Source organism: Trypanosoma conorhini, assembly GCF_003719485.1.
Source record: "Trypanosoma conorhini strain 025E chromosome Unknown Tco_14.4_contig_00444, whole genome shotgun sequence".
NCBI lineage: Eukaryota > Euglenozoa > Kinetoplastea > Trypanosomatida > Trypanosomatidae > Trypanosoma > Trypanosoma conorhini.
In genome coordinates, this window is record NW_021704532.1 from 1 (window position 1) to 16,034 (window position 16,034).

Genomic DNA, 16,034 nt, shown 5'->3' on the forward strand with positions numbered 1-16,034 from the left:
GCTTTTTCGCTGAGCTTAATCTATTTTTATTTATTGTCGGAACGGCAAGTCAATGCGAGATGTAACGCGCCGCGCAGGAAACAGAATCCGGAGGCAACAAGAAGCAAAAAGAAAAGGGGGAGGAAAAAGCAGGAGCGAAGAGTTTGTGTTTTTCCTTTTCTTTGTCTCCCCCTCCCCCTGGGCGGAGGAGAGCCAAAGGCAGCAAGTGGGAGGAGGAGGAGGAGGAGGCAGACGGTGCCTCCAAAAGCCTCACCACGCGAGTGAGACTTCACACGCAGGCAGCGGCAACATTTGTACATGAGTACCAGAACTCGTGGCGAGGAAGCAGACGGAGCCGCCCACACACCAGAAATAAACAAACAAAGAAGAACAAATAAAGATGGGCAAATGATGAAAGAAACCTACTCCACCTTCGTGTCTTTTTCTGGCGGCGGCGTGGGCGTCCTCGCACGCCGCTGTACATGTGCATGGATGTCTGGCAAATAGTAAATCTGCGGCAGGTAGTCTTTGCTCTCGTGCAGGAATTTTAGCAGCTCATACTGCACCTGCCGCGCAAACGCGCTGCTCTCTGCGGTGAGCTCCTTGACGAGCTCATTTCGCTTCTCCGCCGTGAGCCGCGACTGCTTGCTAACAAACTCAAGCGCGCGGGCCTTCACCTCCATCAACGCCTTATGCGCCCGCATCCTCTCCCGCAGTTCCCGGTAGAAAACGGTGAATCTATCGTAGAAGAGGATCTGGAGCTTCGGGGATCGCAGGTACTCCATTAGATTCAGGCCCCCAGCGCCGCTGTCAGCATCCGCGCCACGGCCCTCTTCACTGCTCTTCGGCGGCCCGCTCACCGCGGCGCCGCGGGCCTCTTCGTAGCGGTAAAGGAGGTTCAGCAAGGACTGCGGCATCCCAATCAGGCACATGTAGTGGTACATCTCCGGGGTGCCGTTGCCAAAGTACACCACCGCCTCAATGAGTTGGGTCTGCTCGTCCACGTAAATCACGAAGAGGCTCTGTTCGGGCGTCCGCGCCGCCTCGGGATTGTCCGTGGGGGCGAGAATTGGATTTAGCTCCTCAATGCCCGTCACGATGGGCTTGTTCTCCGCGATGTTGGAGTAGCAGAGACGCAGGCAGCGGGCCGGGCTAAAATCCACAGCTCTACAGTAGAAAAAGACGTAGCTGCCGGGGAGCCGAATGCGGCTCGTCACAGGCGAGGCATACGACGGCAAGTTCTTCTGCAGCGTCGTGATATTCCTCTTATCGTCCTCCATCGACTGGGCTCCGTTGCCCATTAAGAAATCCGCCCCACGACTGCCACTTTCCCGTAGAACTTTGGTGTATAATTGATTGTGGGCCGCGACCAACTCCCTATCCTTATCCTCCGCTTCACAGAGGTCCTGCTTGGCAAACTCCTCAAGGCCAAACACCCCGAGAAGGACCTCCGCCAAGCTTGTCCCCACGTCACGGGTGTTAAAGTCATCAAAGCCCGGGGTTGTCCCGTAGCGGCGGGTAAACATCGCCACAGGACCGGCCGCGTAGACGCACTTGTCGGTGGTACGATAGTTCGCCTCAACAATGACACGCCCGTCAAAGACAATAGAACGTCTATTCAAGGTGGAGAGCACATGACTGTCGATGTCCTTGTCTTCACAGCAGACAATGAGGCTGCAGCCCAGTTCCACGGAGTTTGAAATGCCCGCCGTTGTTGGACCGTCGCCGCCGCCGCCGCCGCCCTCCTGAGAGGCCAAGACAGGTGACACCACCACGGTTGTGAGCGCCGCACCATCATCGTCGTACTCCATTCGAGTCACTCCATAGCCGCGCAGCGTGTTTATGCCCAGTGAATTGTACATCTTCACAACGCAGTCAAAGGCGTCCACGTCCAGAAAAGGGTTCGAGGCCTCTGGACTCACCAGAATAACGCGTTGTGGGGAAAAGCCAAGGTTGACAATAGACGTCACCACCGCAAAGGCGTCTAGCCCAGAGCCGTACACCACAACGTTGCTGATATTATTTGGGTTGCGATCCAAGTCATGCAGATGTTGGCGGAGCTTCTCCACAGACAACTCGCCAGAAAGGGCTAGAGTGCCTGCTGGTACAAAACCGCGCTGCGGGTGCGAAGTCGGGTGTTGCACGGATTGCTGCAGACGACATATGGAGTGCGGCACAACGTACTGGCGACCTGTGGTCAGAATAACATAGTCGTACGGCTCGTAGGAACCGTCGTCAACGCTGACGTACTTCAGGGTCGTGTCGACGTCCACGACGAGGCCGTGCACAACGCGGATGGGGTTTCCAACCACGAGGCCCGTGTGTTCGCGCTCCAGGAGTTCCATGTGATCCGCGGACCACATGTAAGACTGCTGGTTGGGGTGCGCAGGCAAGCCATCGGTGGAGACGAGGACAATATTAGTAAATTGCACATATGGGATCGAGAGAAACCGATGGATACACGCCAACCCGGTGGATCCGGCCCCCGCCACAACGATACGAGTGTGGATCAGCTTCTTGCAATCCCCAAGTATGCGTCGGGTGCCGACAAACAGGCACGCAAGCGCCAATGTGTCTTTGCCCTTGGTCAGGCCCAGCGCCTGGGAATCCAACTCGGGAACAGCCGTGTGCGTCTTCTCCTGCACGCGACGTGGGGGGGCGCGCAGCAACTGGCGCAGCAGCGGGGCGAACGGCAAGGCCTGGCCGTCTTCCAACGCGAGTGCCACGTCGCACTGCGTGTGACGCAACAGCTCCCGCACAAAGAAGGGGATGTGACGGCGGTAGACGGGCTTCGTGTAGAAACTTCGCACCAAAATTCCCCGCATCTCTTGACGGAAAAACTTGCGTCGCCCCTCCTCTGCGGAAAGGTGAATGTCCGTCGCCGTGTAGTCCCTCGGGCCATTGGTGTAGTAGTTGACGAAGACGTCCAGGTCGTAATTGGCGCGCAATGCGTACATCTCGTCCAACGTAACTCGCCGCGTTGAGGCCACACCCACAACGGCAGGCGCACGTGTTCCACCCAGCGGCGACTCAAGAATAAAGCAGGCCGAAATTCGTGAGCCACTGTCCTGCGACGAGGAATTGCCTGGGTTGGCGACACTGACGTCCTCCAACAGCGCCGCGACATGCTGATGCGAAAACTCACTGAACGGTTCCTCAAGAAATGACGAGATTCGCTCGACGTCCTCGCTTCGACTCACCGGCAGCACCGCGACAGGGTCCGCGGCGTAGCGGCAGGCAATCCAAAGTCCCTCTGGCGTCGGAACCGCCTCCCCCTTCGTGTTCCGCGGATAGTACCGGCGCAGCGGGACACGCTCAAAGTGGCGCAGAAACGGCGGCTCCTCCTGCTCGTGCGGGAGGATAATCATGGCGTACTCCACGTACGGAAACTCTTGAAAGACAAACGGCAGAAACTGATTGGCACAGAGGGAGTAGTCGGGATCAAGTTGGAAAAAATTAATTCTCACCACATTTGGGATGTCAAAGACGCCGCTTTGGCCGCTCCCCCGCCTGCTGTTCAGCGGGCGAAGTTTGCCAAACACCTCTGTCATGTACTGCCGCGACGCCATCTGCTGCTCCTCGATGGACGCCTCGAGGCACATGAGGCCAACCACGCGGTGGGTGGCGGCATCCTCCGCGATGACGACCTTGTGGTAGGTGTCCTGGTCTTTGAGGATCTCGTCCAGGTAGAACTCCTCTGGCAGTGCCGTGATGAGGCCGTACCCACTTAGCAAATGCGGAACAAAGTCATCGTAGTCCTCCATGATCCCCAGGCGAAGCTGCAGCCGCGGCACCAGGTCGGGTGCCATAATGTGAAGCAGCGCGCCCTCAAAGGGACAGTTCACGAGGGACACAGCGTTTGTGCCAAATCCCTGAAGCGGTGGGTACTCGCACCCCGACGGAAAGGCAACAAGCACGTGCATCGTTTGTGGCAGATTGGTCAGCACAACGGATAGCAGCTCCAGAATAACGTCTTCCTCCTTGTAGGCAAACAGTAACAGTTCCCGCTCCACCTGTAAAGCCTTGGAGTTGTCTGCGTTTATTGTATCCGACCGGAACGCGCTGGAAGGAGGTGCGAGCAAAGACTTCAACCAGAGTGTGTTGTACGGCGCAATTTGCGCAGCAGCCTCCTCCTCGGTGTGATTCTCGTCACGTTTCAGTGAGTATTCCCACATGTCTGCAGGAATCGAAGCGAGATGCGGTACGTCGTCGAGGCAAATAAACCCTGCCACCTTTCCGGTGACCGTGGAGGTTGCCGTAACGCAGGCAACGGTGCTCTCAATGAGTGTCAGAAAGTCCGCCTCAGTTCGCCACGGAAATAGCGTCGCGGGGGGACCGCACTGCGTAGCTGCGCTAAGCCGTGCTAGGCATAAGACATCGGCCGCGTCGGTGGCACGACTGCGCCGCAGCACCAGATGAAGATCCCGCTTCATGCTCATCGCGTGCAGGTATGAATCGAGTTTCACCCTCACGACTGATTCAGTCTCCTGGCGGCCTCTTGCTTGTTATTCTAAATCTCTCTCTCTCTCTATCTCGCAGGAAGGCAGGACGAGTTCCACACCTCAACGAACTGCCTGCAGGAGGCAGGCACGGGAGTGTGTGTGTGTGTGTGTGTGCGTGTAAAAGGCAAAGTTAGAGAGAAAATGACAGACAAGTTGCCAGCGACACAGTTCAGCCCATGCATTTCAAACAACTTCATTTCGGGCCCCCTTGCCTTCTTTGTCCTCGTTGCAACTCCCTCTTTCTTCCTCTTCCTCTCTCGCGTTCGCGCCCGTTCTCGCCCCTGCTATGCTTTTCCCGCCGCGTGCACCGCCACGTGAAGACAATTTCCCTCGGCGCCTCCAGCCCTCCTCGCCTCCGCCTTCACCATCGGCCACGACGCAGAGAGGAGCAAGAAGGACGCACACACACACACACACACGGCGGGAGAGGAAAGGCGAGCGCGGACAGCGGAGGCAGGAGGACGCCGCAGAAAGGCACTCGGTGCGCGGCGGCAGGCAAATCGGACACCTACGAGAGGCAAAAAAAAAACACGAAAACGAAAACTCGGGAAACTCGCGCACAATAATAATTTGAGAATTCCCTTCTCTGCCCCCGCCTCTTCGCGATCCATCACGCCTCTCCTTTCCCATATTTGTGTGTGTGTTTTTTTTTCTTTTCGGTTTTTTTATTTTTCCCGCTCTTGTTGTTGCCGTTAGGCATTTCTTCTTTTCCATTTTTCTCGCGCCCTTCTGCCGCCTGCTCACGCAGGCGGAGGCCGATCAGGCAATGGAGCGTGGGGGACAGCCGCAAAGATGAAAGGTCCAGGTGTGCGTCGCGTGTGGTGGGGGCCGCAATCAATCATTTTCCCTGCTTAAATCGTCGTGTTTCCCTTCCCAAGAGACTCTCCGCTGCGCGTATATCTCCATGCACGCACGCGGGTTTCACCACACAGCAAACACACTGGCCCTCATTTCCTACACACACACACGCACACCCTCTCGCCTCCCCGCTCCCAAAGTTAAAATTTACATGACAATGACATCTCGTTTTCTCTCGTTTTTTTGCACGGTTTTAGAAAAAAAATTATATATTTATATATGTGTGTATACTTCCTTGGTGTTTACGCCACCCGGTGTAGTGAGGGTGGGGGTGGCGCACAGGTATCGGCCTACGCCTGCTTGAGGGAGGCCAGAATGTTGCTGCGGACTGTGAACATGTCGCGCACCGCGCCCTTCACATCACCCTGCCTCAGACGCGCCAGGCGGGCCAGCTCCTTCTCCACGTACTCCGCACCCAACTGCAGAAGCTTCTCCGCGATACGAGGGTACTGCACAGCTTCCACGCCAGAGAGTTCCGCCGCCGCCTTCTTCAGCTTCTCAACACACTGCCGTTTCTCCTCAGCGCTTTTTTCCGCTGACAGAATGTCCCGCAGCAGCTGTGAGAGCTCTGCGTGTACGCCGACCTCCTCGGCAAGCTCACCAGAGGCACGCCGCCGCTTCCCGGTGTGTTCGTTGACGTACGCAACCAACTCTTCGAGGCTGCGGCCGCCCTCGTGGTACAGTGGATTGCTTTTGTCCCCTTTTGGGAAGAAGATAAGTGTTGGGTATCCAGAAATCTTGTAGCGGTCGCGCACCGCAGCGTTGGCCGCGTCGTCGGCGTCCAGTTTTCCAACAACGACGTCCGCCTCATCCTTGTACACCATGGCGAGGCGTTCAAAGACGGGGTGTAGTCTCTTGCAGTGCCCGCACCAAGGCGCGTAGAACATCACAAAGGCATCCTTTGCCGCGTCCATGGCAACCGCATCAAAGTTCGCCTTTGTCAGCTCCGTCGCGTACGCGTGCTCGCGGGGGACGGCAAGGTGAAGGCCGGGAACACGGTTGTTGAGAAACGACACAAAGGCCGAGGCCTCACGCGGGTCATCGTAGCTCTCCTGCTGCTGCGAGCCGGCGGGGAAGAAGAGAAGCGTCGGGTACCCGCTGACACCGAAGCGGGTGGAAAGATCCCGGTGCTGCGTGGCGTCGACTTTGCCAACCAGCACCTTGTCCTTCGCCGCCTTTACCGCCCTGCCGAGCTTCTCCAGCTCCGGCACCATTTTCTTGCAGTACCCGCACCACGGCGCGTAGAACTCCACGAGGGCGGGGACGTCCTTTCCGACCTTTTCGTCGAAGGTGGCGGCGGTGAGCTCCACAACGCCCTCGAGCGAGGCCGCGGGATCGTCAGCGCGGGCGACGGACGCCAACGCGACGAGGGCCAACAGCACCGCTGAAAGGCATGTCACACGTGATGGCAAACGGCGCATGACAAACGAACCACAAGGCAACAATAAAAAAAAAGGCCGGTGGCTTTATTATTCGCACTTTTACAGGTTGACTGCGTATGTGTCTCTTCGCAGCAACTTTTCTCCCTGTGTTTTTCTTTTCTTTTTCCTCTCTCTGGCCGTATCCTCCTTTGGTGTGTGAAGAGGTGCAGGACGTCGAAGGCAAAGACGAGGTCAACGCAAGCCCCCTCCCCCAGCCGCAACACATCACACCACACCACTCCGCCCTGCAGACACGAAAACTTCACGACGCATGCATCACCGTGCAGACTCACTCACACACTCACGCACACTCGCACAGAGGGGAAGAAGGAGAGTATATTGCGTGTACCACACTCCCCGGGCACCTCTCACCAATGAGAGGGGGTAAAGAGGAGAAGTACTTAGACTGTTGCAGGGCAAAAGTGAGTATTATTGTTTATTTATTTATTTTTCGTTTTTCGTGGCCCGCCGACCGCACATGCCAACGCAAAAGTTACAGGAAGCCTCTACGCGTTCAACGCCCAGGCGATGAACAACATTGACCACGCCGGCGCGCAGCAGGGCAACGCAAACGCAGAAACGGGTCTAAAAAGGAACAAAAAATCCCGCCCATCCAAGGGCTGCAGGGTGGCGCTACTTGACAGCCCCTCTTAGGTAGTCCATCATCGCGTCGTCGGTTCGCCAGCCTTTGTACAAAAACCCCATCTTCTGAAACGGTTGCACCAAAAAGAGGGAGGGATAACCGGTCACCCCAAAGTCCGACGCAAGTTCTCGGATGTGCCCGCTATCCATCTTGCCTAGAATGACCTTGTCCCTCAGCGTCGCATCCTGCTGCACCAGTACCGCCAGCCTGGCAAACACGGGCGCAAACTTCTGGCAGTGGCCGCACCACGTGGCGTAGAACTCCAGAAAGACATATTTTGATTGGCCAATGACTTGGCCATAGTTGGCGGGTTCCAGCTCCACCACCCCCTCCATTGCGGCACCCGGCCCGTTGACGGCAGCGGCGACAGTAACCCCCTTCCCAAAGTCATAGACTACGAGCAGGACTAAGAAGAAGACCAGCACCAGCACAGCCGCCACCGCCGCGCCCCATATGAGCTGGCGGAAGCGACCCCTCTGCAGCGACTTCAGCTCCGTTTTTGCTTCTACTTCCTAGACACAACCTCAAACCTATCGCTTGTTGAATTGTGCACACGCCACGTTACGAAGCAGCAACGTGTCCCTTTTTACTAGGGAAGTTCTGTTGGTTTGTTCCCTCCCTCCCTCCTCCTCCTCCTCCCGCTTCCTTTTCTTAGGGCGCCAGCTTCTGCGGTGCTGTCGAAGACGACTGCGGCAGCAAGGGAAGCGAAGAGTGTGCCAGGACCAGCCGTTTAATCTTTACAGCAAGTCACGAGAGGTTATTTTTTTTTTTTCCCCATATATACAGTTATGTGTGTCAGGTAAGAAGCAAACAACTGTAAGACAACTCATAATAAATGCATGGATGTCATGCCCAGCTTCCGTTTCCTCCTTGTCGCTCATCCTCGTTACTCCGCATGCACTCTCTCTCGCTCTCTCTCTCTCACTCATGCGGTTAGGGTTTTGCTTTTTGTTGCTGTTGTTGTTTTTTCCATCCTATTCCCTCCACATTTTCATTTGCTTTTCTGTTACGTGTAAAATAGTGGCAGCTGCAACGGCAAGGGGCGCCGACCACGCGTCACTCGGGCTTCTTTCCACTAGCGGCTAGCGCCGGAGCCTTCTTGTCCTCCGCGTTATCCCCTGACAATTGCCTGCGCAGCCGCTGCATCTCACGCGCCGACTCCTTACGATCCTCCTCCGGCAACAACTGCATCATCCCCATGAGCCCCATGGACACAACCATCAGGATAATCATTGGATTCATTAGGAAGTTCCAAAGACTATACTGCTCCCGCGGCACGTAGTACTCATGTGTGCCGGCGAGCGGAATAACGGCTGGTGAGGCGTCATCCAGCCCTGTTCCCTGCACAGGCAGCATCGCGCCATCGTTGGTGTACGTCCGAATAATTGGTCGGGTGATGCCCTGCACCGTCTTTTGCGTGACGTCGACGCGAACCGTTGGGTAAATGAAGTCGGCGAACTCCGCATGAAGGTGGTAGGAGCCGTAGGGAAGGTCATAGACGACGAAGGAGCCATCCGGGTGCACCGGCGCGCGAATCAGGTGGGCGCCGTTGCTGAGCACCACCTCACCCCCCTGCACGCGCCACAGCGGGTTCCTGGCGTCGGGATGGTGGAAGAAGTTTGGGTGAATCGACAGGCGACCGAAATACGCCGGCGTGGCGGGCGGCGCCTGCTGCGGCTCCGCCCCGCCTGCCGCGGCGCACAACAGGGAAAGCAGCACGAAGAGAGCGCCGCATCCCGCCACCACCGCCCCGTTCGCCGTCCGTCCTGAACTTCGCCTTGCCGCCATCGCTCAAGCCTTTTTCCGGTGGATTCTAAAACTTATTTGCTGAGGAGTCAACTTGTGTGCGTTAAGACGCCTTTTCTTGTGTGTTACACGTCTCTTCGTTGTTTGTTGTTTTCCCTTCCTTGTTTCTGTGTTCCTCGCCCCTCCCTCTCTCTTTCTCTCTCTGCTATTTCCCTCGCAGACACCCGGGGGACAAGGCACAGCCATGCGCGCACACGGCAAGGGAGAGAAGGACCGGAGCTCGCAGCACACGGGGGTCTTGCCAGCACAGGCGATGGAGAGGCGACAACCGCGGAGGGGGGACAGAACAACGAAGCCGCCAAACTTTCATGGCACATGCGACACCAAATGTATTTGCGTTCGTGTTGATTTAACTTCGTGTGTGAAGGGAAAAGCGCAACGTAAAGGTATACACGAAACCAAGTGTAGGTGTATGCATCGGTGCAGTGGTGCATGCATCACTGCATAGACGAAGACAGGACCTCTCCCTATATGTGGGGGCGTCCTTGTGTGGTATTCGCAAGATCACGCAGAGCGGAGGAAGAACTTTTTTTTTTTTTGCTTTTTCTTTGATTTTTTGACGCACAGCCGTCTACTTCACCACAAACATAATAAGCAGAAGCAGAATTACCACCAGGACGACGATGCAGATCATCTTTTTGCTGTCGCTCGCCGAGTCCAACAGCTTTCCAACCTTCCGCATCACACCGTCCAGGCGCATCTGCGCCCTCGTCATGCCACTGTCGATGTCGTCCAGCACGTACTCCTGCGTGTTGAGCTCGTCTTTGATGTTCACCGCCGTATCCCGCACACGGCGCACGCCGCCGGCGAGGCGGTCAATCGTGACGTCGTCTGCCTGCACGTACCGCTGCTGCGCCTCGTGCTCCTGCTGCAGAAACTCGTTGTTCTCCCGCATGCCGACCTCCGCCGGGGAGAACTCGGCCCGCTGCGCCGCCGCCCGCCGCTGCCGCTCGGCGACGATCTTCGCGCGCAGGTCGAGGGCCTTTTTCATGTCGCGCTCCCACGCGCGCGTCCTCTCGGCCCGCGACTGCAGCTCCTCCGTCGTGATGGCAAACAACTCCGGGTGCTCAATCGCCGTGTCGAGTGCCGCGCGCATCTCCTCCACCTCCTCCGCGGCGGCCGTGATGAAGTCAAACATCTCATCCCCCGCGATAACCGTCGGGTGCGCCACCTCGCGGTACCGCTGCATCTGCACGAGCAGCCCGTTCATCATCGCCTCCACCTCCTTCTCCATCCGCGGCCAGGGGTCCTCCCCGCGCCGCTGGCTTGTGGCGCTACTACTCATCCGGCTACCCCGCGCCAGGAGACAAGCTGGAGAGAGAGAGAGAGAGAACGAGAGAGCCGTGGAGCGGGACAAACATGGGCCTGCCACGCGGTCCCCTCCAGAAATGGAGACGCACAGAGATAGACAGCCAGACACGCACGCACACACACACACACACGCACAGAGACAGAGATATATAGAGAGAGACGTGCGTCGAACAAAGCAACAAAAGTACACAACGATGGAAACTGGTAAGAGTAGATGCAGAAAGAAGAAGAAGCACGCACAGAATATATATATATATATATATATATATATATATAAATCAGATGCAGTTTCTCTCAGACAAAAGGGACGTAGACGAAAAAAGAGAGACAAACATTTCGCCTGGTGAATGTCATCTAACAAACACACACACACACACACGTGTCCAAGTGGAAAAAGAAGAGGGAGACAGGTAAGTAATTGCAAACATACATTTACAAAATACTAACGAAGCACGCAGCAACAGAAAGGAATTCGGACAGGCGCATGTCCGAATTAGGTTACTTCACAGCATCAAGCAAGTGAACATGCGGCAAATGAGGTAGGCCGCCGCAATGGTAACTGTACCACTCCTGTCGGCGTTAATGCCACGCATGTGCGCACACACGTCATGCCCGTAGCAAAAGCAAAGGAATGAGTTGGGATGTGGGTTCCTCGCGCATTACTTGAGGAGCATCTCGCGTGCGGTGAACCGCCAGTTTTCTTGCCTCGCCAGCGCATCTTCATTTCCACGCTTCAGCTCGCCTGTTCCAAGAAACTCAAAAAACTTTGGCACGTGCGCCCGTCCCTCTGCTTCCAATTGACGTCGCTCCGCACGTTGAGCCTCTTCCACAAGAGTCTTGGCTTGCGCTGCCGCCTCCGCGTCTCCCCGACGAATGGCTGCCGTCAGTTCTCTCCACACCGCCCGACTCTGCTTTGGATACGGATGGCCGTGATTGTCATCATTCAATGGATATGCGTGTGGCCGACCGCAAGGCATGCCGCGCCGCTGCTGGAACGCCTCCGCATCAAACAGCGGCTCCTCCGCATGCCCCTCCTCTCTCAGTGGTAGATGTTGTTGCGAGCGGTGACGCGGCCGCTTTGCGCCAGCGTTGACGGCCTGCTGCGTGCCACGGGGGTAAATGACGCCGTGCCACAACCCCGTGTACTCCTCTGCGATGCCTTTGCCGTCCACCGTGCTAATTCGCGCCACCACTTCGTCATAAATTCCGCTAAAAAAGCCCTTTCGACGAAAATCCACCGTTACATGGGCCGGCGAATGGCAATCCTCCAGTCGAATGATGCCGCCAAGCTCCAGCCGCGGGGCGCCGGCCACCACGCCAGAGGCGTACGCGTGAGGCAGTGAGAAGCGGCAGGACCACCCCGCTCGTGGAAATCGCACCAGCACAGAGGAGCAGCTGATGCTGGCCACCGAGTTAAGTGAGACGAGTTTGCTGTGGGGGAGGTATGCCCCCTCCGCAATGATCAGGTTAGGCAGCTCGGCGTAGAAAACGCTCACTGGAGGGCGATGAGAGACCTGCTCCGCGAGGAAATACATGCAGTCGATACTGCCTGGAGGCTGCCCCGGTGAGCAGCTTTCCTGCGTCTTTGCCTCGACCTCTCGTGGAGGCGGCGCGGACAGCAACGATGGTGGCGCGGGGCACTTGCACTGGAACACCTCGCCAAGGATGGGGTTGTACGGCTTCTTCGCCGCCCCCTTTGGTCGCCAGTTGTAGGCGGCGAAAAACCACCGCAGCATCACCCGCATGCGGTCCACGGGTTGCCGCACCTCCCCCCACGCCAGGGGCATTAAGATGTCCCACGCGAGAAACATGTCGGAAAGCATTTCCAGCAGCGAGCGACTCTCAAGGATGTGTACAGGCAATGTGACGGAGCTTAGCGAGCGTCCGATTCGGATGTTTTTTAGAACCTGGAAAATAATGGCCCCCTCAAGCCGTAGAGCACTCTCCAGCACCGCAAACGAATTGTTGTCGTTGTCGTTGAGTGGATCGCAGACCGCACGCTCCTCCGCGGAGAGTGCCGGTAGCAACTGTCGATTCCCGCCGACGACGCCGTCGGTACCGGTGGCGACCTCATCGTCCTCATCGGACCGCCGCCTGTCTTCCTCTGCGCCCACGAGCAACGGCTCGGAAGGCAAACTCTCCAGGCTAAAACGCCGCGTCAAGGGGCTCTCCTCCGCTCGCTCCCCGACGGATGAACACGCCGTGAAGTAATCCACCTCCACCGTCGGGGAGCCGCCCACGCTGGCGGGGGGTGAGGGGTTGCTAAAGAGGACTCGCAGCTTGTGCGAGGCTCGCAAGCCCACCTTGGACGGCAACTCCATCACGGTCCGCAGCCTCTTTTTGTATTCGTACTGGCGGTCAAGAAGGTAATCGTCCATGGAAAAACTATTGAGATTTGGCTCCACGTACTCGTCCTGGGCCCCGCCCTTCACGGCGACGGCGGCGGGGGCGGGGGCAAAAGACACGAGTCTCGCCTTGTCGTCCCAAAGGTCTGGCTGCATCCCTGCATCAGCGGCCACGGCGGCGTTTCTGGCATTTCTCACGAACGACACAACACCTTGGCGACGCCACAGGCCAGCTAAGCCGAGGTAAAGCTGCTCGATCGCCAGCTGCAGGCGAACCACCTCCGCCGCAGCAAACGCAGGCTGGGAGCGAAGATACGCCATGCAGAATGGATCGCCCGCCACGATAACTGGGTCCTCTGCAAGAAGCCTCGACAGCTCCTTCACCCGTGAGACGACAATGAACTGCAGGAAACAAACAAAGCAAAACACCTCAACCGCCATTATTGCACCAACCACGTACAAGTTGGCACGCCTTAGATCCTGGATAGTTTCGGGCACCAAAGCCATTGCCAAGAGCAGCACACCCATCATTGCAAGCATCAGGGCCGTGCTGAGCACCCAGAGAGGCAACCTAGACAGTTGAAGCCGACTGGCTTTTATCATCGTCCCTCCCTTCCAGGAGAACTCGCACTAACACTGGTGACGCACCACCGCCGCCTGCAAGACTGCAAAGCGTGTATGACTGTTCACGCCCCTCCGTCTCTCTCCACCGCCGCGACCACGCTGTTCCTCTGGCACCGCTCCCACCAAACTCTCCACTGCACACCTCCCAGTGCGCGCGATCCGTACTTGCGTGCGCGTGCGCGTGCGGGGGCAGTATATATATATGGAATGCTAAGCCTTGCGGTGAGGCGCACCTTCAAGACACCGGGTCAGAAAGGGAGACAAGAGGCAGAACGAAACATGCACAGTGAATAAGGCAAAGGGTAAAAGGCAAAAAAAAAAAAAGAACACACACGCCATGTTAACAAATGAAGGGAGGGGGTTGAACGTTAACTGCCCCTCTCTCTCTCTCCCTCCCTCCCTCCCTGTATTTCGTTCCCTCGCACCTCCTGTCACGTCGTCAATGGCTCGTTTCAAACGCGTGTTGGGGGAAACTTCGCGGCAAGGTCGGTGTTGCTGCACCCCACGAAGCACCTCGCTGGAAGCCGATCACTGCCGCTAAAGTCCGCCAGGTCAAAGTCGCCGCGGTCAAACAGCACCTTTGCACGCGTCGCGTTGTCTCCGCGGGAAAGACGAAATTCGATGTTGGCAAAACGAAAGGAACACTCCTCAAAACGCACGTTCCCTGAGCACCGCAGCTCCTTCAGAACGCAGCCATCAAAGCAGCAGCGGACAAACACGCAGTCGTGGAAGATGGCGCCGTAGAAGAGGCTGCGAGAGAAATCCACCTCTGCCGCGAACACGGAGACGAACGACACGGTGGAGAAGTCACACTGACTCATGCATTTACGCTCCATTCGAATCCCGCGAAGCGTGCCATCTGGAACAAGCGCCTTCACGTCACTCCCGGCAAGTAGCAGCTCAGAGGCCGCGCGATTCATGACGGAAGTGTCGCTCGACATGAAAGCACGCACCGCAGTTGCCAACGCCGTCGCAGCTTCACCCGCGTCACGGCACATGGAAAGCTCCACCATGGCACATGAGAAGGACGGCAGCGAAGACTGGCCCGCGCACAGTGCCGTGCCTGCTTGCGGTCGCCCCTCGTCTTGCTGTTCACCCCTTTTTGAAGGCGACACCAGCGGCGGCGGCGGCGGCTCAAGCGCGACCTCCATGCACTCCTCCGCTGAGAGCTGCGCCTCCCCCGCCTCCTCCTCGGCAGCTGCACCGGTCACCTCGCAGTCGCTGATGCCTGGGAGGCTAAGCGAGAGGGCGGCTGCCTCGTCTGCGAACAAGGCCTCTGAGAGCTGCGAGAAGCGTTGTGCCTCTGCCGCCGTGGGGCGCAATGCGGAGAGATGGTCCACCGCGGCGGTGCTGTGCGTCCGCTGATGGCAGCCCATGACGCACCGTGCGCGGGAGGCAGCAGCCGTCGTCCTCGCAACGCGCAAGCCTCCACACCACCGCATCTCTCACCCCAACCTGCTGCTGCTGCTGTTGTTGTTCTTGCTGCCGCCGTCCTTATCCCTCTCTCGCCCGTGCAGGCGGTCGGCACCCGCGCAGCCTCCGGCCCTTTTCCAGACAAAGGCACGCGCAGAAGAGGGTGGAGGTAGAAAGAAAAGAACGAAAAAGGGAGGGCGGCGATACAAGCAAGAAAATTGGCACAACAATTCAACAAATATAGGAGGGCGTTGTGGGCGTGTTTGCCCAACCCCGCTGTGTTGCCGTGCGGTGCGATGCGCTGCAGGGTTCAGTGCATAAAATATGAGTCCCCGCCCTCTCGGTGTTTGGTGTTTGGTGCCGGGGATTTCGCGTAGAACGCGGCAGAAAAACAGGCAGGGCACGTGTGCCGACGGGGGAGTGTTTGGGGATGCGCCATGAGCACGCAATGTGTGTGAGGGGGCGTGGGGGGACGGCGCCACTTTGGTCTGTCACAACTGCCCAAGACGATAAACACAACGTCAAGCAAAAAAAAAAAGCGCAGCATCGGCGTCAGGCGAGCCACGACACATTGCGGGGATGACGCAGTATCCCACGCCCTCACGCAATCAAACACGCGTCCGCCATGGCACCGGCCCACACACACACACACACATGCGGCTACGCCGCAACGGCACTCATCTGCAGCTGCGTGGAGGCAGCGAGCCAAGCAAACAGCCACTCCCCCATCGCGGGGACGCCACTAACCGACGCAAACCAAAGCACATGGAAAAAGAGGGAAAACAGCAACACTAAAAAAAGCAAAAGGCAAGAAAGAGGGAAGTCCCTTTTCTCTCTCTCTCTCTCCCTCCATCGTCACATCAATTCGTGTGAGTACATGGATAGCAGGAACGCACAAACGCACCCTCAGCTTTTGACGGAGCCCTTTCAGGCTCCCTCTACAAAAGCGGCGCAGGGAATACAGAGTACAAGACACGCACCCAGCTGCAGCTGCAGCCAGGCGCACATATACACAGACGCACACCAAGAGGAAGAGATGGAGGGATAGGGAGAGAAAAATAACAGAGCATGCCTTCACTCAGTCTCACTTCCTCCCCGATTCCTACGGGGCGAGTGCGTGGAATGAACCCTT

General features: G+C 57.5%; 7 protein-coding genes across 7 annotated transcripts, besides 23 other annotated features; all 7 read right to left on the reverse strand.

Moving 5' to 3' along the window:
* Positions 1–208: 208 nt before the first annotated feature.
* Positions 209–228: a microsatellite.
* Positions 229–401: 173 nt separating this feature from the next.
* On the reverse strand, positions 402–4,418 carry Tco025E_06527 (uncharacterized protein; the record flags this gene model as incomplete). Its single annotated transcript, XM_029373402.1, has 1 exon — positions 402–4,418. The coding sequence occupies one exon, from the start codon at positions 4,416–4,418 to the stop codon at positions 402–404; it is 4,017 nt and encodes a 1,338-aa protein (XP_029226482.1).
* Positions 4,419–4,494: 76 nt separating this feature from the next.
* Positions 4,495–4,514: a microsatellite.
* A 60-nt stretch (positions 4,515–4,574) lies between these two features.
* Positions 4,575–4,600: a microsatellite.
* Positions 4,601–4,685: 85 nt separating this feature from the next.
* Positions 4,686–4,737: a microsatellite.
* A 141-nt stretch (positions 4,738–4,878) lies between these two features.
* Positions 4,879–4,900: a microsatellite.
* A 224-nt stretch (positions 4,901–5,124) lies between these two features.
* Positions 5,125–5,154: a microsatellite.
* Positions 5,155–5,629: 475 nt separating this feature from the next.
* On the reverse strand, positions 5,630–6,760 carry Tco025E_06528 (protein disulfide isomerase; the record flags this gene model as incomplete). The annotated part of the gene is made up of 1 exon (XM_029373403.1): positions 5,630–6,760. The coding sequence occupies one exon, from the start codon at positions 6,758–6,760 to the stop codon at positions 5,630–5,632; it is 1,131 nt and encodes a 376-aa protein (XP_029226483.1).
* A 215-nt stretch (positions 6,761–6,975) lies between these two features.
* Positions 6,976–7,002: a microsatellite.
* Positions 7,003–7,047: 45 nt separating this feature from the next.
* Positions 7,048–7,077: a microsatellite.
* A 316-nt stretch (positions 7,078–7,393) lies between these two features.
* Positions 7,394–7,738, reverse strand: Tco025E_06529 (protein disulfide isomerase; the record flags this gene model as incomplete). Its single annotated transcript, XM_029373404.1, has 1 exon — positions 7,394–7,738. The coding sequence occupies one exon, from the start codon at positions 7,736–7,738 to the stop codon at positions 7,394–7,396; it is 345 nt and encodes a 114-aa protein (XP_029226484.1).
* Positions 7,739–8,017: 279 nt separating this feature from the next.
* Positions 8,018–8,042: a microsatellite.
* A 261-nt stretch (positions 8,043–8,303) lies between these two features.
* Positions 8,304–8,330: a microsatellite.
* Positions 8,331–8,341: 11 nt separating this feature from the next.
* Positions 8,342–8,371: a microsatellite.
* An 88-nt stretch (positions 8,372–8,459) lies between these two features.
* On the reverse strand, positions 8,460–9,191 carry Tco025E_06530 (C15orf24 protein; the record flags this gene model as incomplete). The annotated part of the gene is made up of 1 exon (XM_029373405.1): positions 8,460–9,191. One exon carries the CDS (start codon positions 9,189–9,191, stop codon positions 8,460–8,462), a length of 732 nt encoding a protein of 243 aa, XP_029226485.1.
* Positions 9,192–9,331: 140 nt separating this feature from the next.
* Positions 9,332–9,365: a microsatellite.
* A 370-nt stretch (positions 9,366–9,735) lies between these two features.
* Positions 9,736–9,767: a microsatellite.
* Positions 9,768–9,780: 13 nt separating this feature from the next.
* On the reverse strand, positions 9,781–10,494 carry Tco025E_06531 (syntaxin 6; the record flags this gene model as incomplete). Its single annotated transcript, XM_029373406.1, has 1 exon — positions 9,781–10,494. The coding sequence occupies one exon, from the start codon at positions 10,492–10,494 to the stop codon at positions 9,781–9,783; it is 714 nt and encodes a 237-aa protein (XP_029226486.1).
* A 29-nt stretch (positions 10,495–10,523) lies between these two features.
* Positions 10,524–10,550: a microsatellite.
* A 53-nt stretch (positions 10,551–10,603) lies between these two features.
* Positions 10,604–10,681: a microsatellite.
* Positions 10,682–10,763: 82 nt separating this feature from the next.
* Positions 10,764–10,796: a microsatellite.
* An 81-nt stretch (positions 10,797–10,877) lies between these two features.
* Positions 10,878–10,899: a microsatellite.
* Positions 10,900–11,179: 280 nt separating this feature from the next.
* Positions 11,180–13,468, reverse strand: Tco025E_06532 (putative oxysterol-binding protein; the record flags this gene model as incomplete). The annotated part of the gene is made up of 1 exon (XM_029373407.1): positions 11,180–13,468. One exon carries the CDS (start codon positions 13,466–13,468, stop codon positions 11,180–11,182), a length of 2,289 nt encoding a protein of 762 aa, XP_029226487.1.
* Positions 13,469–13,637: 169 nt separating this feature from the next.
* Positions 13,638–13,675: a microsatellite.
* Positions 13,676–13,747: 72 nt separating this feature from the next.
* Positions 13,748–13,804: a sequence feature (A-rich).
* A 57-nt stretch (positions 13,805–13,861) lies between these two features.
* Positions 13,862–13,895: a microsatellite.
* Positions 13,896–13,941: 46 nt separating this feature from the next.
* Tco025E_06533 (uncharacterized protein) lies at positions 13,942–14,865 on the reverse strand (the record flags this gene model as incomplete). Its single annotated transcript, XM_029373408.1, has 1 exon — positions 13,942–14,865. One exon carries the CDS (start codon positions 14,863–14,865, stop codon positions 13,942–13,944), a length of 924 nt encoding a protein of 307 aa, XP_029226488.1.
* Positions 14,866–14,944: 79 nt separating this feature from the next.
* Positions 14,945–14,978: a microsatellite.
* A 561-nt stretch (positions 14,979–15,539) lies between these two features.
* Positions 15,540–15,557: a microsatellite.
* A 175-nt stretch (positions 15,558–15,732) lies between these two features.
* Positions 15,733–15,752: a microsatellite.
* Positions 15,753–16,034: the final 282 nt, after the last annotated feature.